Here is a 20821-nt window from a genome sequence, read left to right as displayed (position 1 = left end):
TACGTGGCCTCTGAGCACATCCAGCCAATTGGGTCCCACATGTGACATAGGCAGCCAAACGCTTGTTTTCTCCCAGTTTGTGAATCACTCTGAGGCTGAAGCAGGAGTTAGGCATCTGGATGCCTAGAGCGAAGCAGTAGTGTGCGGGCCCAAAGGGAGAAACATAGGCAGCTAGGGAACTTTTACTCTGAAAACTTAGGTGCCAAGAGCATTTAGACACTGATGGGGATGAAGGGAGTTTTGTTGCTAACAGTGGAGCCAAACCAGGGACTTTGGGATCCCAGTACCTTTGGGGAAAGGGGCTCAAGTCACTAACTGCTGACTGAGTGTAAAAAATGGCCTAAATTCAGATGCAACGACCCCTTGTCAAATTCTCTTTCAGGTGCTAGCCTTTGTGTTCTGGATCCAAGAATTCCTGGGAGTCGCTTCCTCCAGCAGCTCCTTCACTTCTGTGCTCCGATTCACTGTCAGCTGCACTTGTGTGCAGCTGTGTCTGGGAAGCAGCAAACCCACTGTCCCCACACCCTCCTTTCATTCGAGCTCCCTATGCCTGATCAAGGCTCCGTGTTAGCAGAGAAGGCTCTGCTCATTCAGTTGTGGGGAAGCATGAGAGAGACATACAATGTTCCTCAATATGGGGCTGCAGCTCCTGTCTTGCATATGCCTCATTCTCCATTCGGATGGCTGGTTTGAGACCTCCAGACCTGATTTGCTGAGCCTCGTGTACTCATTTATTTACACCAGTGCAAAGGAGATAGTCACTTTACATCCACTCTGCACTGGTGGAAAGGACAACATAAAGGGCAGGGTAACAATGAATGGACCATGAGCTGTTTAGCACGGCGTGTTTTTCCAGCATTCTGTCCGCTCCCTCCCATCTATTCTAGACCCTACACCCTAAAGTGCAGTGGAAGCAGTAGCTTCCCAGCTCTAATATAAATGGCTTCTGTTTGCTACATCCTCTTCCTTAAATGTCCTGCCCTGATCCTGCATCACCCATTTTACTAGAGTTTTGCAGGATGAACGCAAACAGCAAGGACGTGCATGTAGTGTTTGGAAGAGAGTGTTTGCTCTTCAACTAGAAATGCAGGCTGCCTCTACCTGCTGAACTAGCAATGCCACCCTGGTAACTCAGCAAATATGTATGTGAATTTCAGCGTGCTAAGGCAATGACACACATACACCCTAGAGATGGGCTGGAGAGAAATTAAGTTTGAGCCAAACGTTTCCAAAGGGAGGAAGTGTTCAGGTTTACAGCTTTGGTTGAGGCTCCTTTCTGAGGCACACCAGTCAGGTTTCTGCAGTGGGGCTGCTCAGGGTGTGCATGCTTATATGGAATTGTGACATGCCTTTTCATTGGAAACATGCATGAGGTGAACAGGTCTCAGTCTGCTAAAAAATCAGGGGGATGCATAAATGTATGGGCAGATGGGTTATTGTAGGAACAGGGGCCGGATGAGGAAAATGGCTTCAAGATGTTTCTTCACTCAGCCAACTTGTCTTGCCACCTTTAAACCCCTAACGTTGTCATCTAAACAGACAAGGATTCAATTATGGCAAACGAGTAGATAATGTCCCTGTAGCCTAAGTGCTCCGACAATCGGTCACCTACCACTTGGTGCTGCACATCACCTGCAGACTATATGGCATTGCCTTCATCAACTCTGCCCCCGAGTTGGAGACAGGATAATCAAGTGGGGCTACATCACTGTCCCAAATGCCTGTGGCAGAAAGCTTCAGAATATGGTGCATCTCCTAAGACGCCAGCTGCTTGAGCACCAATTTTCTGGCAATCACATGTGCAGGGAGGTGATGGGAAGCAGCATGAGGACAGGACAAGGACAAGACTCAGCTAATGATTCTGAACCATCATCTGAATGGTTCCCCACAATTGCCCCTAGCAGCTTTGCAGCAGAGATGTCCTCTGCACTCACACATGAGGGGAGAGAGGAGGGATACATGGGCGGAAAGCTGCTGAGTCCTGTTAACTCCACCCCAGAGGATGGTTCTACGCTTGACCCAAACCAGGACAGAAAAAGCCCAGCTCAGGGGGTGTGCTAGCTCCAGGATTGGCTAGGGAGACCAGACAGCAAGTGTGAAAAATCAGGACGGGGGTGGGGGGTAATAGGAACCTATATAAGAAAAAGACCCAAAAATCAGGACAGCTGGTCACCCTAGGATCGGCTGAGCGATGTCCCTGATCTTTCCCCACCCAGGGTTGTTATGAGTCAGAGGAAAGCACCTTCCCCTGGCTAGGTCGGTTCATTCACCTGGCTCCCCAGGGGCTGGTTCTGCAGCTCCATGGTCTCCACCTGGCTTGGGCCAGGGCCCGGCCGCACCCAGCGCTCTCTGGGTGTCCCCCAGGACAGCGAAGGAGCAGAGCCCGAGCCCCTGGGCAGCGCCACCCCTCCCTGGCAGGGCTTGGCCTGCACAGCTGGATGAAGGTTTCCTGGGCCAGGGCAAGGGAGGCCCGTGAGGGACCCCTCCCCACCTGCGGTCCTGCCCCCGTTCAGCTCCTTTCAGACCCTTACTGGGGCACTGCCCCGTTTGCCTACTTCTGCGGGGGGGTGGGGCAGTGGGGCTCCTCCCGCCCCGCCCCGCCCCGCCCGCAAGGCGCTTCTGCCGGGCACAGGGTCTGGGGCGCTGGGCTGCAGCTTCCCCCCGCCCGGCTACGTGCCCCGGACCCTGCTCACCCGCGCCGGGGCGGAGCGGGGCCGCGGCTGCTCCCTGCCCCAGGGAAGGGGCGTCTCTCCCGGAGGGGGGCGCCCGGCTCCCTGATCCCTCCCCCCGCCCCTCCCCCGCGCTCTCCCCGCCTCCTCCCCCCAGATCCGGCCGCGGCGCGGCTCCTGCCCGCACACCCGGCAGGCTGCAGCCGGGACCCGCTGGCGGGGGAGGGCAGCGAGCCGCGGGCACCGGAGCGGGGCTGCAGGACAAGCTGCGCCTTGGGCGGCGAGCGGGACTCGGCGGCGGCGGCGTCTCCCCGCGTCCGGGGCTGGGAGTCGGGACGCTCCTGACACCCTCTGGGGCTGCGGCGGGCTCCCTCCGCTAGGCACAGCCGGGCTGGGGCCAGCTTCGCCTGCACCCCCCAGCAGTGACTGGGGTGTGTGTGTGTCTTGCGCCAGCATCGCCTGCACCTCCCTCCAGCAGTGACCGGGGGGGGATCTTCTTGCACCAGCATCGCCTGCACCCCCCAGCAGTGACCGGGGGGGGTCTTGCACCAGCATCGCCTGCACCCTCCAGCAGTGACCGGGGGTCTTGCACCAGCATCGCTTGCACCCCCCTCCAGCAGTGACCGGGGGGTCTTGCACCAGCATCGCCTGCACCCCCCTCCAGCAGTGACCGGGGGGTCTTGCACCAGCATCGCCTGCACCCCCCTCCAGCAGTGACCGGGGGGTCTTGCACCAGCATCGCCTGCACCCCCCAGCAGTGACCGGGGGGGGGTCTTGCACCAGCATCGCCTGCACCCCCCAGCAGTGACCGGGGGGGGTCTTGCACCAGCATCGCCTGCACCCCCCAGCAGTGACCGGGGGGGGTCTTGCACCAGCATCGCCTGCACCCCCCAGCAGTGACCGGGGGGTCTTGCACCAGCATCGCCTGCACCCCCCAGCAGTGACCGGGGGGTCTTGCACCAGCATCGCCTGCACCCCCCAGCAGTGACCGGGGGGTCTTGCACCAGCATCGCCTGCACCCCCCAGCAGTGACCGGGGGGGGGTCTTGCACCAGCATCGCCTGCACCCCCCAGCAGTGACCGGGGGGGGTCTTGCACCAGCATCGCCTGCACCCCCCAGCAGTGACCGGGGGGTCTTGCACCAGCATCGCTTGCACACACCCCCCACCCAGCAGTGACGGGGGAGGGGCAGGAACTAGCATTGTCTACACACACACCCAGCAGTGACGGGGGAGGGCTTGTGCCAGCATCGCCAGCAGTGGCTGCAGCATTCCTTTTCTTGCCTGCAGAAGCGGCCAGGCAGGTTGGCAGCAAAAGCACTTAGCAGCAGGTGGAGGATCTGGGTCTATAACGGAACCAAGCTGGTGGAGTTTGGGGCTCTTCAGTTCCTGGCATCGCCAAGTGCCGCTCTGGATGTCAGATTTTCCACTGGGAGCATCGCTGTAGGGATCTGCCTCGCCTCTCCAGTACTTGCCTAACCCCTGTTTCTGACTGCCCCCCTACCCAGAATGGCAGCCATCAAAAACTTGCAGCTGTGGTGCAAGCAGCAGTGTGAAGGCTACCGGGATGTCAGCATCACCAACATGACCACCTCTTTCCGGGACGGCCTGGCATTCTGTGCCATCCTTCATCGGCACAAACCAGACCTCATGTGAGTAACAGGGAGCTTCAGGTGCTCCTGCTCCTGTGTGTTGGTTCCTTCTAGTATCTTGCATTATGAGTTCTCCTGCATTAGATCCAAATTCTGTCTCCCATGTAAATCTGGTGGCCTCTCACTTGTAAATTATTTAGACCAGAAACACTGAGGAGTCATGGAACTGAGGTTATAGAAATTGTTGCTCATCTTAAAGCAACTAAGAGTCATTTAAAACTTGACTGGAAAAAAAGCCCCACAGAAAATCCTGGCAGGACCATGCACTGAATGACTTAATAGCTGCTTCAGGCTTCCCAAGCACAATTATGTTTTTCAGCACTCAGTACTGGATCTCTCTTCTGTGGCACAGGGGGTTTGGTTGGCTGGAGTGTTGGACAGGGAGTGGCAGGGATGTATTTCTGTCCTAGGTATCATGGCCTTTCAAGCGGAAGAACCTCAGTGCATAGAACCCACCTGAGTGCCACCTGGGCTGTTGGAAGAAATCAGGCTGTGAGTTAATTCTCTGTCCTGCTCTATTGCACGGGGGCAAGGGAGACTGGGTTGGCATGTGAGTCTGGGTCCCGAGGACCATAGCAACAGGGGAAGAGTCAGAGTGTAGTGTCCCGAACCATTAACTGTGTCTCAGGCTGCCCTTTGAGCATTGGGGCCTTTACAGGGTGGGAGCGCTGTCCTGTGTGCCATCTCTTTCAGCTCCTTGAGGTGCTCTCTGGTGTGAGCTACTATTTTAGCTCAGTCCAGGTGTGTGATTAAACTAAATGCCAAGTTTTGCCTAGCGCGGGAGTTTCAGTGTCCAGTTAATGGCAGCGCCTGGGCTTGTCCAGCTGGGCCTGGTGCCTCGTGTTCGGGGGGGCCTGTGTGGCTGGGGCCTGGCTGCATTGGAGTGATAGAATGCTCAAGCGGTGCGCCCTGTTGGTCCCAGGCTGTGCGGGAGACCAGCTTTCGAGCTTACACAGAGCTTGTCTTCAGATGTGAAGCTGGTCTCTCTCCCCAACAGAAGTTGGTCCAATAAAAGATACCGCCTCCCCCACCTTGTCTGTCTGCAATGCTGAAGTGTAATGGATGGCACTGGGTCTCCCCTCCCGGATGGTGTCCTGCTTTGGCAGTTCTTTCACTGAATTAGTGGTGCTGTCCTGCAAGCAGAAAACCTCCAAGCCAGTGGCTTGTTTCTCCCCATTCACACTCCTTTCTTCTTCTCCGCCAGCGGTGAAAGGCTGGGGCTGAGCTGTAAACAGTTAAAACAGATCCCTTCTGTTGCTAAACAAGTTCAAACACCAGTTGGGAAATGCTTCCTTCTTTGCAGCGAATGTTTATTTAGGCTCAATTTTCCATGCTGTGCCAAATGGCAATTTCATCAATTATTAGCTGGCCAATAAATGCTCGTTAAATAAAACAACAACAACAAAAAAACCCAGGAATTTCCAGGCAGGATTCCATGCTCGGGAGCTTAAAGTAGCCAGCTGGACGGAAACCACTCCTTCCATTGACTGCCTCTTCCTCCTCCCCTGTCCCACTGCCTCTTCCACGCAAACAGACCGAGTGGCTGCTTTCAGAAGAGCTTTCTGTCAGCCCCCAGACAGCGCTCAGTAGCTGCCTGCTTGTCGCCAGTTGCTTGTTTGCCGATTTACAGCCCAGTCCTGTGAGGGAATGGGAGCCCTCAACTCCTAGTGACCTCATTATGCACCAAGGGCATCTCCAGGAGGCCAGGCCCTGCTGCTGGTGGGGTCTGACTCACCAGCTGCATTCTGCAAGGACGTGCTGAATGCTGCCCGTGAAGTTGCGTTCAGGGTTCTTTTCCCTGTGTAACTTTAGCTTGACGGCTAGTAGCACAAGAAGCGTGAGAACAGCGCAGCGGGGCAGGGAGAGAATTTCTCTGTCCCGTTGATTGGAGTTCTTGGGTCCTCCCTGGTAGGACGTGTCAGTCTGGCAAGGAATTAGGTTCTCTCTTCTATTTTGGGGCTCTTCTCCAATTCCTTGGACTGTGCCCTCCTGCCTAGGCTGTCCTGTGTGGTGTGTTCAGTGTTTTGTGGGGCAGCCTCTCTTACAGGTGTCTCACTTCTTGCTCAAACCTAAGGCAGTGGCTGTCCACCCCCTCTCGCCTCTCTCCTGTGTCTGTGGGTTTCCTGGAACTTTGCTTCTAGGCTTTAAAGAGGCTGCCACCCGCGAATGAATGGCTCGTTTGATTGGCAGGAGCAGCCACCCAGTCCAGGGCCGTCTTTCTGAAACTAGTTTCTCCTCCCTTATTTGATCAGGTGCCATTGCTTTGCTCTGTTTGCTTCTTGCCACGTCACCGTGTTTACTGCCTTGGAGGTTCTCTGCAGGACGCGGAATGTTCCCCTGCCGGCCCTTAACCCAGAGTCAGTAACAGGGTAAATGCCTGGGGCAGCGTGTTATGTGACTTCCGGACACTCAGAAAGGACCTGGCCTTGTATTGAATGTGTGTCACACCATATCAAACATGGACGCGTGGGCAGGGGCTTGGCTACCTGAGCTCCAGGGATATGTCCCTGTTGGCCAGTAGAGTGGCTGGGTATAATACTTAGGCCGCATGTCTAGAGCAGGAGATAGATACACTTCAAATAAATCTTTTTCTTCACTAGAGCTGCAAACACCTGTGATTTATCCCTGGTTTTTTTTTGTTGTTGAATTCAGCTCCAGATCATTTCAGGTGCAGCCGTGCTCAGACAAGTGCAGGTGAAATTATGACAAGGCCTTTGGGTCTGGTCGCCCTGTTCATGTTAACAGTAGCAGAGTCACACAACAAAGCAGCTAGTGTAAAATTGGCAGGTTGAGGTGCTGCTGGGTGGAGATGATACCTTGACGCGCTTGCTGTTGGAAGTTGCAGGAGGCCATGGGAAGCTCCAGTAGCTTGGATTTTCTTTTAAATTCCTACGAATCTGTGAGCTCAGTGCCCTTGCAACAGAGCTAATTCGTGTCTATAAATCATGGATTGAGTGTTGATCTGTAAATCTGCAGGGATTGTTTTGCAACACGTTTTCTTCTCTTGGCTTATGCAGATGACATCTTAACTCTGGGGGTACGCTCTGGAGAGGGGGGTTCTTGCTCCGGGAGGCATGGGAAGTGGCAGGACACTTCAGGCAGTCAGCAAACCACAATGTTGTTAAAGGTTTTCTATTCTGGGGTTTGCAGTCCATAGGTCAGGGGGGAGGCTGGTATAATGTCTTTTCCCCTCTTCCTTTTTCCGGCCAGAAAACGTGAAGGGAAGGATAACTTCCAAATTTAGCTGAGGTCAGGCAGCAGTGGCAAGAGGTTCTGTGCTCTCTGTGCACAGGGCAGGCTGCATACAACTAGAACTGCATTCCCCACGTGCTCTAGGAGGCTAGGGCACATTGGACTCTGTTAGGGAAGAAGCCCAGGACTGAAAGAATTTGGAATTAAATTCCCCTTTCACTCCAATAGATTACGATTTCTTAACATCCCGCATACATAGTGCATTCCCCGCTCCAGGCAGGTTTGTGTCCATGGTGAGTGGGGAACGAATACAGAGCATTCATTTATTCTTCTCAGAAGAAGGTGAAGCTTCCCAGCTGGGGGGATTCGAGATGTGAACTCTGCGGTTTTCTCACCTTGGCATCAGTTTGGGGGGTATGATGTTGCTAGCCCTGTTAGTGGGTTTTGAGTCTGTACCGATAAGTGAGTCTGGAAAAGCAGAGAAACAGTGCTCTGTCGTTCGCGCTCTCTGGTATTAATTCCAGATGTTTTAGGGACGTTTTCGTGGAAAGGTTTTGATTAAGCTCTGTCTTCTTTCTTTTTCTCTTCCCCGCTGCCCATGGGTGATATTCTTTCCTAGGTTGCTGACTGGTAATAGGTCAGCATATAGGAATTTAGAGGGGGTATGAAAATCCCCTGGCAGGCTGGGTAGAGTTGGATGGGGAGCTGGTGATCTGTGAACAGTAGCTGTCTGCTCTTATTCTCTAGGAGACCTTAGCATGGTTGTTACCAGCTAGCTGGAATGAGAGCAGCCAGGCAAGATTGCTCTGGAGGGGACAGCAAGTCTTGGAGGCAGACAGGAATGGAGTGGGTAGGGCAAGGGGAGCCCAATCAGACTGCAGCAGCAAATTTGCATATAAATGCAGAGTCATAAAATTTGCTTGTGTCTTCCTTGTTACCTGGAAAATCAACAAACCAGAGCATTCCTGGAGCCACTAGACCAGAGAGACTTAACTGCCTGTGTCCTGGCAGAAGCAGTTTCTCTGGGCTGCTCCAACAGAAGATATTACCTCACCCATACTTGTCCCTCTATACCAGGGGCCGGCAACCTTTCAGCAGTGGTGTGCCGAGTCTTCATTTATTCACTCTAATTTAAGGTTTCGCGTGCCAGTCATACATTGTAATGTTTTTAGAAGGTCTCTTTCTATAAGTCTATAATATATAACTAAACTATTGTTGTATGTAAAGTAAACAAGGTTTTAAAAATGTTTAAGAAGCTTCATTTAAAATTAAATTAAAATGTAGACCCCCCCGGACCGGTGGCCAGGACCCAGGCAGTGTGAGTGCCACTGAAAATCAGCTCACGTGCTGCCTTCGGCACACGTGCCATGGGTTGCCTATCCCTGCTCTATACATAGCAACCTAGAGGATGGGCATGGATTGCACTTCAGCACCTTTCAGGTTGTGCTTTGTTCGTTAGTTGCATTTTAGGTGCTACTGCTTAGGGCTGACCCAAGGCCGCACAGAGCTCTAGGCAAAGTAAGACTTGTTGGGCTGCACTCGTGTCTTTTTATCTGTAACCGATTCTCCATCACCATATCTGTGGCCTTTGAGCTTTGTTCAGGGGCTCAAAACAGCGCTTTCCTGAGCGAACAAAGTTCATTCTTCCCCACTGCCCCAAGCCTTCCACCAGGGTCTGGTAAACGCATCTCTTCACTTCCCAAGGAACTGAGTTCCCCTTTGCCTTCTCAGTGGAGAAATCTTGGGCTCTGGTTTAGTTCTCCCTTTGTATTAATGTTGTTCCTGTAGGATTATAGATAAATTGATCCAGAGAGCAACTGATACTACAGACTAGAAAGAGCATTAGCAAGATCAACTCCCTAGAGAAAAATTCGATGTAATCTTGTTAATAAGAGTAGCCATTAAGATGACTAACCAATGAGGGAAACGGTGTTTGGGGTACATGGCACGAAGAGGAGAGACGCCTTTTAGTGAGGATCTGTAGGTGGAACAGTCGCCAAGCAGCCTGGCTGTGTACATTCTCTTCAGAGAGAACGGCAAGCAGATTTCTCAATTCTCCTTCAGCAGAGAGAAACCCAAATTCTTCCCTCCAGGCACCATCCCACATACCCTTGATGTTGTCTCCACTTTCACTGGTGTAAATGGAATTCAGAAACGCAGCCTGGTGAGATGGAGGTGATGGGGAATGTGACCGATGACAAATCAATGAGTCTGGTGTTATTTTAAACCTCTGGCACGGATATTTTTTTTGCATTGCCCACATCTGTGCTTTGGCAGGTTGAAAGATACAGGGCAAAGCCTGGGCCCTGGCTTTCTGTTGCTCAGTGCAGTCTTCTTGGACTTGCTGTGAGAGGACACGTTCCTTGAGCTGCTGCTCTCTCTCTCCTCAGCTTCCTTAAAATCAGAGAAGCTGGAGATGTAAAACAATTGCTAGGTTATCTTGTCTAGCTCCTGCCTGTGCTGGGGTTTTCCTCTACGGTATATTCTTAAATGCTTTGTCCAGCCTGGCTTTAAATGACTCAAGCGATGCATCTCTTTGGCAGATCACTCCACAGTCAAACAGATTTTGATGTTCATCTTACATTTATCGTTGTAGTTCCTGGGGGTGTGAGCAGCGAACAGCCTGTGGTGAGGGGAGAGTTGGCTGTGCATGGCACAGAGCTGCCTGTTGTTTTCATAGGCATTTTGCGTGTTAGTTGTGCTCACTGGCATGATCCAAGCTCTTGCTGGGATGTGAGTGAGAGAAGGGCTTGAACTGACTGGCTTCCTGGGCGGGGATAGGAGGGACCAATATGGTTTGTGTGAGGTGAAGCAGGATGATTTTGATTGTTGTCTCAGTGATGCAGTCAGCTTCCTTAATGCAGAATAAAAAATAAAAAACTCCTTTTGAGCCACTATCGTAAGGCAGGAAAATCCCCACCCAGGAGCCCACTGGGACAAAGAATGAATGGGATGTTTGGCAAGTCTTTCTCCATTCTCTAACCTGGCGGGTGTAGGTTTCTGTGTTGCTCTTTGTCTTTATGCACTTCTTGGGGGCGTTCAGAAGTGAGATTTCGCCATCAAGGCCCAGGTCATTCTCCGTCTGCCAAGCTCACCAGTTCCCAGTTAGGAACCCTAACCCTAGCTCCAACTGCCCTACCTGTAGGAACCCTAACCCTAGCTCCAAGTGCCTAACCCATAGGAACCCTAACCCTACCTCCAAGTGCCCTACCCTTAGGAACCCTAACCCTAGGGCGGGAAGCCCTACCCATAGGAACCCTAACCCTACCTCCAAGTGCCCTACCCTTAGAAACCCTAACCCTAGGGCGGGAAGCCCTACCCCTAGGAACCCTAACCCTAGCTCCAAGTGCCCAACCCATAGGAACCCTAACCCTAGGGCGGGAAGCCTTACTCATAGGAACCCTAACCCTACCTCCAAGTGCCCTACCCTTAGGAACCCTAACCCTAGGGCGGGAAGCCCTACCCATAGGAACCCTAACCCTAGCTCCAAGTGCCCTACCCATAGGAACCCTAACCCTAGCTCCAAGTGCCCTACCCATAGGAACCCTAACCCTAGGGCGGGAAGACCTACTCATAGGAACCCGAACCCTAGCTCCAAGTGCCCTACCCATAGCAACCCTAACCCTTGCTCCAAGTGCCCTACCCTTAAGAACCCTAACCCTGGGCGGGAGGCCCTACCCATAGGAACCCTAACCATAGCTCCAAGTGCCCTACCCTTAGAAACCCTAACCCTAGCTCCAAGTGCCCTACCCATAGCAACCCTAACCCTTGCTCCAAGTGCCCTACCCTTAAGAACCCTAACCCTAGGGCGGGAGGCCCTACCCATAGGAACCCTAACCATAGCTCCAAGTGCCCTACCATTCGGAACCCTAACCCTAGGGCGGGAAGCCCTACCCATAGGAAACCTAACCCTAGCTCCAAGTGCCCTAACCATAGGAACCCTAACCCTAGGGCGGGAAGCCCAACCCCTAGGAATCCTAACCCTAGGTCCAAGCGCCCTACCCATAGGAACCCTAATCCTGGGATGGGAAGCCCTACTCTTAGGAACCCTAACCCTAGCATGGAAAGCCCTACTCATAGGAACCCGAACCCTAGCTCCAAGTGCCCTACCCTTAGAAACCCTAACCCTAGCTCCAAGTGCCCTACCCATAGGAACCCTAACCCTTGCTCCAAGTGCCCTACCCTTAAGAACCCTAACCCTAGGGCGGGAAGCCCTACTCATAGGAACCCTAACCCTAGCTCCAAGTGCCCTACCCATAGGAACCCTAACCCTAGGGCGGGAAGCCCTACTCATAGGAACCCTAACCCTAGCTCCAAGTGCCCTACCCATAGGAACCCTAACCCTAGGGCGGGAAGCCCTACTCATAGGAACCCTAACCCTAGCTCCAAGTGCTTTCCCCTTAGGAACCCTAACCCTAACTCCAAATGTCCTACCCTTAGGAACCCTAACCCTAGGGCGGGAAGCACTACCCATAGGAACCCTAACCCTAGCTCCAAGTGCCCTACCGTTCAGAACCCTAACCCTAGGGTGGGAAGCCCTACATAATAGGAACCCTAACCCTAGCTCCAAGTGCCCTGCCCATAGGAACGGTAACCCTAGCTCCAAGTGCCCTACCCTTCGGAACCCTAACCCTAGGGCGGGAAGCCCTACTCATAGGAACCCTAACCCTAGGGCAGGAAGCCCTACCCTTAGGAACCCTAACCCTAGCTCCAAGTGCCCTGCCCATAGGAACCCTAACCCTAGCTCCAAGTGCCCTGCCCATAGGAACGGTAACCCTAGCTCCAAGTGCCCTACCCATAGGAACCCTAACCCTAGCTCCAAGTGCCCTACCCATAGGAACCCTAACCCTAGCTCCAAGTGCCCTACCCTTAGGATCCCTAACCCTAGGGCGGGAAGCCCTACCCATAGGAACCGTAACCCTAGCTCCAAGTGCCCTACACTTAGGAACCCTAACCCTAGGGCGCGAAGCCCTACGCATAGGAACCCTAACCCTAGCTCGAAGTGCCCTACCCTTAGGAACCCTAACCCTTAGGCGCGAAGCCCGACCCATAGGAACCCTAACCCTAGCTCCAAGTGCCCTACCCATAGGAACCCTAATCCTAGCTGAAAGATCCCTACCCATAGGAACCCTAACCCTAGCTCCAAGAGCCCTACCCTTAGGAACCCTAACCCTAGGGCGGGAAGCCCTACGCCTAGGAACCCTAACCCTAGCTCCAAGTGCCCTACACATCGGAACCCTAGCTCTAGGGCGGGAGGCCCTACCCATAAGAACCCTAACCCTAGCTCCAAGTGCCCTACGCATAGGAACCCCAACCCTAGGGCGGGAAGCCCTACCCATAGGAACTCTTACCCCAGCTCCAAGTGCCCTACCCTTAGGAACCCTAACCCTAGGGCAGGAAGGCCTACATAATAGGAACCCTAACCCTAGCTCCAAGTGCCCTACCAATAGGAACCCTAACCCTAGCTCCAAGTGCCCTACCCATAGGAAACCTAACCCCTACTCATAGGAACCCTAACCCTAGCTCCAAGTGCCCTACCGTTAGGAACCCTAACCGTACGATGGGAAGTCTTACTCATAGGAATCCTAACCCTAGCTCCAAGTGCCCTACTCATAGGAACCCTAACCCTAGCTCCAAGTGCCCTACCCATAGGAACCCTAACCCCTACTCATAGGAACCCTAACCCTAGCTCCAAGTGCCCTACACTTAGGAACCCTAAACCTAGCTCCAAGTGCCCTACCAATAGGAACCCTAACCCTAGGGCGGGAAGCCCTACTTATAGGAACCCTAACCCTAGCTCCAAGTGACCTACCCTTAGGAACCCTAACCTTAGCTCCAAGTGCCCTACCCTTAGGAACCCTAACCCTAGGGCGGGAAGCCCTACCCATAGGAACCGTAACCCTAGCTCCAAGTGCCCTACACTTAGGAACCCTAACCCTAGGGCGCGAAGCCCTACGCATAGGAACCCTAACCCTAGCTCCAAGTGCCCTACCCTTCGGAACCCTAACCCTAGGGCGGGAAGCCCTACTTGTAGGAACCCTAACCCTAGCTCCAAGTGCCCTATCTTTAGGAACCCTAACCCTAGGATGGAAAGCCCTACTCATAGGAACCCTAACCCTAGCTCCAAGTGCCCTACCCATAGAAACCCTAACCCCTACTCATAGGAACCCTAACCCTAGCTCCAAGTGCCCTACACTTAGGAACCCTAACCTTAGCTCCAAGTGCCCTACCCATAGGAACCCTAACCCTAGGGCGGGAAGCCCTACTTATAGGAACCCTAACCCTAGCTCCAAGTGCCCTACCCTTCGGGACCCTAACCCTAGGGTGGGAAGCCCTACTCATAGGAACCCTAACCCTAGCTCCAAGTGACCTACCCTTAGGAACCCTAACCCTAGCTCCAAGTGCCCTACCCTTAGGAACCCTAACCCTAGGGCGGGAAGCCCTACCCATAGGAACCCTAACCCTAGCTCCAAGTGCCCTACACATCAGAACCCTAGCTGTAGGGCGGGAGGCCCTACCCATAAGAACCCTAACCCTAGCTCCAAGTGCCCTACGCATAGGAACCCTAACCCTAGGACGGGAAGCCCTACCCATAGGAACTCTAACCCTAGCTCCAAGTGCCCTACCCTTAGGAACCCTAACCCTAGGGCAGGAAGGCCTACATAATAGGAACCCTAACCCTAGCTCCAAGTGCCCTACCCATAGGAACCCTAACCCTAGCTCCAAGTTCCCTACCCATAGGAACCCTAACCCCTACTCATAGGAACCCTAACCCTAGCTCCAAGTCCCCTACCCATAGGAACTCTAACCCTAGCTCCAAGTGCCCTACCCTTAGGAACCCTAACCCTAGGGCAGGAAGGCCTACATAATAGGAACCCTAACCCTAGCTCCAAGTGCCCTACCCATAGGAACCCTAACCCTAGCTCCAAGTTCCCTACCCATAGGAACCCTAACCCCTACTCATAGGAACCCTAACCCTAGCTCCAAGTGCCCTACCGTTAGGAACCCTAACCCTAGCTCCAAGTGCCCTACACTTAGGAGCCCTAACCCTAGCTCCAAGTGCTCTACCCTTCGGAACCCTAACCCTAGGGCGGGAAGCCCTGCTTGTAGGAACCCTAACCCTAGCTCCAAGTGCCCTATCTTTAGGAACCCTAACCCTAGGATGGAAAGCCCTACTCGTAGGAACCCTAACCCTAGCTCCAAGTGCCCTACCCTTCGGAACCCTAACCCTAGGGCGGGAAGCCCTACTTGTAGGAACCCTAACCCTAGCTCCAAGTGCCCTATCTTTAGGAACCCTAACCCTAGGATGGAAAGCCCTACTCATAGGAACCCTAACCCTAGCTCCAAGTGCCCTACCCATAGGAACCCTAACCCTAGCTCCAAGTGCCCTACCCTTAGGAACCCTAACCCTAGGCCGGGAAGCCCTACGCCTAGGAACCCTAACCCTAGCTCCAAGTGCCCTACACATCAGAACCCTAGCTGTAGGGGGGGAGGCCCTACCCATAAGAACCCTAACCCTAGCTCCAAGTGCCCTACGCATACGAACCCTAACCCTAGGGCAGGAAGGCCTACATAATAGGAACCATAACCCTAGCTCCAAGTGCCCTACCCATAGGAAACCTAACCCCTACTCATAGGAACCCTAACCCTAGCTCCAAGTGCCCTACCCATAGGAACCCTAACCCTAGCTGCAAGTTCCCTACCCATAGGAACCCTAACCCCTACTCATAGGAACCCTAACCCTAGCTCCAAGTGCCCTACCGTTAGGAACCCTATCCCTAGCTCCAAGTGCCCTACACTTAGGAGCCCTAACCCTAGCTCCAAGTGCTCTACCCTTCGGAACCCTAACCCTAGGGCGGGAAGCCCTACTTGTAGGAATCCTAACCTTAGCTCCAAGTGCCCTATCTTTAGGAACCCTAACCCTAGGATGGAAAGCCCTACTCATAGGAACCCTAACCCTAGCTCCAAGTGCCCCACCCTTAGGAACCCTAACCCTAGGGCGGGAAGCCCTACCCATAGGAACCCTAACCCTAGCTCCAAGTGCCCTACCCATAGGAACCCTAACCCTAGCTCCAAGTGCCCTACCCATAGGAACCCTAACCCTAGGGCGGGAAGCCCTACTCATAGGAACCCTAACCCTAGCTCCAAGTGCCCTACACTTAGGAACCCTAACCCTAGGATGGAAAGCCCTACTCATAGGAACCCGAACCCTAGCTCCAAGTGCCCTACCATTAGAAACCCTAACCCTAGCTCCAAGTGCCCTACCCATAGCAACCCTAACCCTTGCTCCAAGTGCCCTACCCTTAAGAACCCTAACCCTAGGGCGGGAAGCGCTACTCATAGGAACCCTAACCCTAGCTCCAAGTGCCCTACCCTTAGGAACCCTAACCCTAGCTCCAAGTGCCCTACCCATAGGAAGCCTAGCTGTAGGGCGGGAGGCCCTACCCATAGGAACCCTAACCATAGCTCCAAGTGCCCTACCATTCGGAACCCTAACCCTAGGGCGGGAAGCCCTACCCATAGGAACCCTAACCCTAGCTCCAAGTGCCCTACCCATAGGAACCCTAACCCTAGCTCCAAGTGCCCTAACCATAGGAACCCTAACCCTAGGGCGGGAAGCCCAACCCCTAGGAATCCTAACCCTAGGTCCAAGCGCCCTACCCATAGGAACCCTAATCCTAGGATGGGAAGCCCTACTCTTAGGAACCCTAACCCTAGCATGGAAAGCCCTACTCATAGGAACCCGAACCCTAGCTCCAGGTGCCCTACCCATAGGAACCCTAACCCTTGCTCCAAGTGCCCTACCCTTAAGAACCCTAACCCTAGGGCGGGAAGCCCTACTCATAGGAACCCTAACCCTAGCTCCAAGTGCCCTACCCATAGGAACCCTAACCCTAGGGCGGGAAGCCCTACTCATAGGAACCCTAACCCTAGCTCCAAGTGCCCTACCCATAGGAACCCTAACCCTAGGGCGGGAAGCCCTACTCATAGGAACTCTAACCCTAGCTCCAAGTGCTTTCCCCTTAGGAACCCTAACCCTAACTCCAAATGTCCTACCCTTAGGAACCCTAACCCTAGGGCGGGAAGCCCTACCCATAGGAACCCTAACCCTAGCTCCAAGTGCCCTACCCATAGGAACCCAACCCTAGCTCCAAGTGCCCTACCCATAGGAACCCTAACCCTAGAATGGGAAGCCCTACTCATAGGAACCCTAACCCTAGCTCCAAGTGCCCTACCGTTCAGAACCCTAACCCTAGGGTGGGAAGCCCTACATAATAGGAACCCTAACCCTAGCTCCAAGTGCCCTGCCCATAGGAACGGTAACCCTAGCTCCAAGTGCCCTACCCTTCGGAACCCTAACCCTAGGGCAGGAAGCCCTACCCTTAGGAACCCTAACCCTAGCTCCAAGTGCCCTACCCTTCGGAACCCTAACCCTAGGGTGGGAAGCCCTACTCGTAGGTACCCTAACCCTAGCTCCAAGTGCCCTATCTTTAGGAACCCTATCCCTAGCTCCTAGTGCCCTACCCATAGGAACCCTAACCCTAGCTCCAAGTGCCCTACCCTTAGGATCCCTAACCCTAGGGCGCGAAGCCCTACCCATAGGAACCCTAACCCTAGCTCCAAGTGCCCTACCCATAGGAACCCTAACCCTAGCTCCAAGTGCCCTACCCATAGGAACCCTAACCCTAGCTGCAAGTGCCCTACCCTTAGGAACCCTAACCCTAGGGCGGGAAGCCCTACGCCTAGGAACCCTAACCCTAGCTCCAAGTGCCCTACACATCAGAACCCTAGCTGTAGGGCGGGAGGCCCTACCCATAAGAACCCTAACCCTAGCTCCAAGTGCCCTACCCTTAGGAACCCTAACCCTAGGGCAGGAAGGCCTACATAATAGGAACCCTAACCCTAGCTCCAAGTGCCCTACCCATAGGAACCCTAACCCTAGCTCCAAGTGCCCTACCCATAGGAACCCTAACCCTAGCTCCAAGTGCCCTACCCTTAGGAACCCTAACCCTAGGGCGGGAAGCCCTACGCCTAGGAACCCTAACCCTAGCTCCAAGTGCCCTACACATCAGAACCCTAGCTGTAGGGCGGGAGGCCCTACCCATAAGAACCCTAACCCTAGCTCCAAGTGCCCTACCCATAGGAACCCTAACCCTAGCTCCAAGTGCCCTACCCATAGGAACCCTAACCCCTACTCATAGGAACCCTAACTCTAGCTCCAAGTGCTCTACCCTTAGGAATCCTATCCCTAGGGCAGGAAGCTCTACTTATAGGAACCCTAACCCTAGCTCCAAGTGCCCTACCCTTCGGAACCCTAACCCTATGGCGGGAAGCCCTACTTGTAGGAACCCTAACCCTAGGATGGGAAGCCCTACTCATAGGAACCCTAACCCTAGCTCCAAGTGCCCTACCCTTAGGAACCCTAACCCTAGCTCCAAGTGCCCTACCCATAGGAACCCTAACCCTAGCTCCAAGTGCCCTACCCTTAGGATCCCTAACCCTAGGGCGGGAAGCCCTACCCATAGGAACCCTAACCCTAGCTCCAAGTGCCCTACCCTTAGGAACCCTAACCCTAGCTCCAAGTGCCCTACCCATAGGAACCCTAACCCTTGCTCCAAGTGCCCTACCCTTAGTATCCCTAACCCTAGGGCGGGAAGCCCTACCCATAGGAACCCTAACCCTAGCTCCAAGTGCCCTACCCTTAGGATCCCTAACCCTGGGGCGGGAGTCCCTACCCATAAGAACCCTAACCCTAGCTCCAAGTGCCCTACGCATAGGAACCCTAACCCTAGGGTGGGAATCCCTACCCCTAGGAACCCTAACCCTACCTCCAAGTGCCCTACCCATAGGAACCCTAACCCTAGGGCGGGGCGCCGTACCCATAGGAACCCTAACCCTAGCTCCCAGTGCCCTACCCTTAGCAACCCTAACTCTATGGCTTGGCGCCCTATCCATAGGAACCCTAACTCTAGCTGCAAGTGACCTACCCATAGGAACTCTAACCCTAGGGCGGGAAGCCCTACCCATAGAAACCCTAACCCTAGCATCAAGTTCCCTACCGTTAGGAACCATAAACCCAGGGCGTGAAACCCTACCCATAGGAACCCTATCCCTAGCTCCAAATGCCCTATCCTTAGACAGGGCTGGCTTTAGGCCTATTCTACCAATTCCCCGGAATCGGGCCCCGCGCCTAAAAGCGCCCCGCTCCCAGTGAGAATCCCTTCCCTTACTAGAGGCGTCTTTTTAATTTTTACTCACCTGGTGGCGCTGTGGGTCTTCAGCGGCACTTCAGAGGCTGGTCCTTCGCTCTCTCCGGGTCTTCAACGGTACTTCAACTGCGGGTTCTTCACTTACTCTTAGTCTTTGGCGACACTTTAGCAGCGGGTCCTTCAGTGCCGCTGAAGACCTGGAGCGAGTGAAGGACCCACCGCCCAAGTGCCACCAAAGACTCAGAGCACCGCCCGGTGAATACAAGCCCCATGTGGTTTTTTTACATGTGTTTTTTTTTTAAGTCATCCCTGCCAGGGGCCCATCGAAACTGTCTGAATTGGGCCCCGGACTTCCTAAAGCCAGGCCTGCCCATGGGTGAACCCTCAGTTCTGCATGGAAGGTGGGACTCTGGATCCAAATGGGAGAAAGAGAGATGAGGTGGTGGTTTGTGCCTTGGATGAAAGGCAATTATCTGTTTCAAATCTGAAGTCAGCAACTGGCGTTTTAAAACCCCTCAGTTATTGAAGGACAAATCTCACTGTAAGTTGGAGCAGGGTTATTGTCCTTCACGTATTTTAAGGGACATCCCTTATTTGTGCCTAATGTTCGTGTCTTGTATTAAGTATATAAAGGACAGACTGTGACGGTAGCTCCCGTAAGGCTTTATGGAAATATGCTTAGAGTATGTTTTTTGCTGTAACATATCTCGAAGGTTATGATCTACTGAATGTATTAATCCTATTTGTATGCATGTATCGTTTTTGTATTCAGAGTTATGAATGTTGGCTGTGTACTGGCTTAATTTCTAAATAACCTTAGTAGAGCATTTGGTCAGTTCCTGGAGAAAGGAATATTGAAAATAAGCACCTAATCAAGAAACACTTAAAGAACAATGGAGCTTGGAATGCTCCAATCCACATAAGAAGTCTACTTGAGGACATTCAAGGTAGCATGTAAACAATGGACGCTACCTGTAAAAACCGTGAGTCATGCATGGACATGTGACTTGTCCAGGTGGCTCCTAAACTCCATCTTGGAGCTGGCCTTTGCATAGGAGTGGGTGGAGACCCCTTCCTCACAAGAGAGTCTATTTAAACCACTGGGAGACCCCTCCATTTTGTCTTCAGCTGGCTAAAGAGACAGCCTCTCCACTCCCCAGGATACTTGAAAGAAACTGGAACAAAGGACAGTGTGCAAGCAGGGCAGGCTCCAGACCCCAGCGCGGCAAGCACGCGCGTGGGGCAGCCCTTTCCTGGGGGGGGCGGCAGGCTGGGCCGGCGGACCTGCCGCAGTCATGCCTGCGGGAGGTCCACCGGAGCCCCGGGACGACCGGACCTGCCGCAGGCATGACTGCGGACGGTTCGCTGGTCCCGCGGCTCGGCTGGACCTCCCGCAGGCACGCCTGCGGCAGCTCAAGCAGAGCTGCCGGACCTGCGAACCGTCCGCAGCTGCGGGAGGTCCAGCCGAGCGACCAGCGGACCCTCCGCAGTCATGCCCGCGGGAGGTCCGCTGCTCCCGCGGCTCCGGGGCGCCTCCCGCGCATGACTGCTTGGGGCGGCCAAAAAGGTAGAGCCGCCCCTGTGTGCAAGGGGTGTGAGTGATTGCTGGACCCAGGCTAAAAGGAGATTAGTCTGTAAAAGGGAACATTCTGGAACTGGTGAAGATCTTACTTGTATTCAGTTTGATTAGACATAGATTTGCACATTTTATTTTATTTTGCTTGGTGACTTATTTTGCTCTGTCTGTTACTACTTGGAACCACTTAAATCCTACTTTCTGTATTTAATAAAATCACTTTTTACTTATTAAGCAACAAAGAGTCTTGTGGCACCTTATAGACTAACAGATGTATTGGAGCTTATTAATTAACTCAGAGTATGTATTAATACCTGGGGGAACAAACAGCCGTGCATATGTCTCTGTCAGTGCTATAGAGGGCGAACAATTTATGAGTTTACCCTGCATAAGCTTTATACAGGGTAAAGCGGATTTATTTGGGTTTAGACCCCACTGGGAGTTGGGCATCTGAGTTTTAAAGACAGGAATGCTTCTGTGAGCTGCTTTCAGTGAAGCCTGCAGCTTTGAGGCAAGTAATTCAA

The 20821-nt window shown here is 53.6% G+C and overlaps 1 protein-coding gene across 1 annotated transcript in view; it reads left to right on the top strand.

Annotated features, from left to right (window-relative positions):
- Positions 1–2241: 2241 nt before the first annotated feature.
- Positions 2242–20821, top strand: part of MICALL2 (MICAL like 2) — a 43561-nt gene continuing 24981 nt past the window's right edge. Inside the window, exons 1-2 of the mRNA XM_044980467.1 lie at positions 2242–2256; positions 3958–4319. Coding sequence (XP_044836402.1) covers positions 4177–4319 — 143 coding nt within the window. The 5' untranslated portion in view covers positions 2242–2256; positions 3958–4176. The remainder of the gene's footprint in view (positions 2257–3957; positions 4320–20821) is intronic.

The sequence above is a fragment of the Mauremys mutica genome, chromosome 11 (genome assembly GCF_020497125.1).
Source record: "Mauremys mutica isolate MM-2020 ecotype Southern chromosome 11, ASM2049712v1, whole genome shotgun sequence".
NCBI classification, from domain to species: domain Eukaryota; kingdom Metazoa; phylum Chordata; order Testudines; family Geoemydidae; genus Mauremys; species Mauremys mutica.
This window is presented reverse-complemented; position numbering and strand designations above follow the sequence as displayed.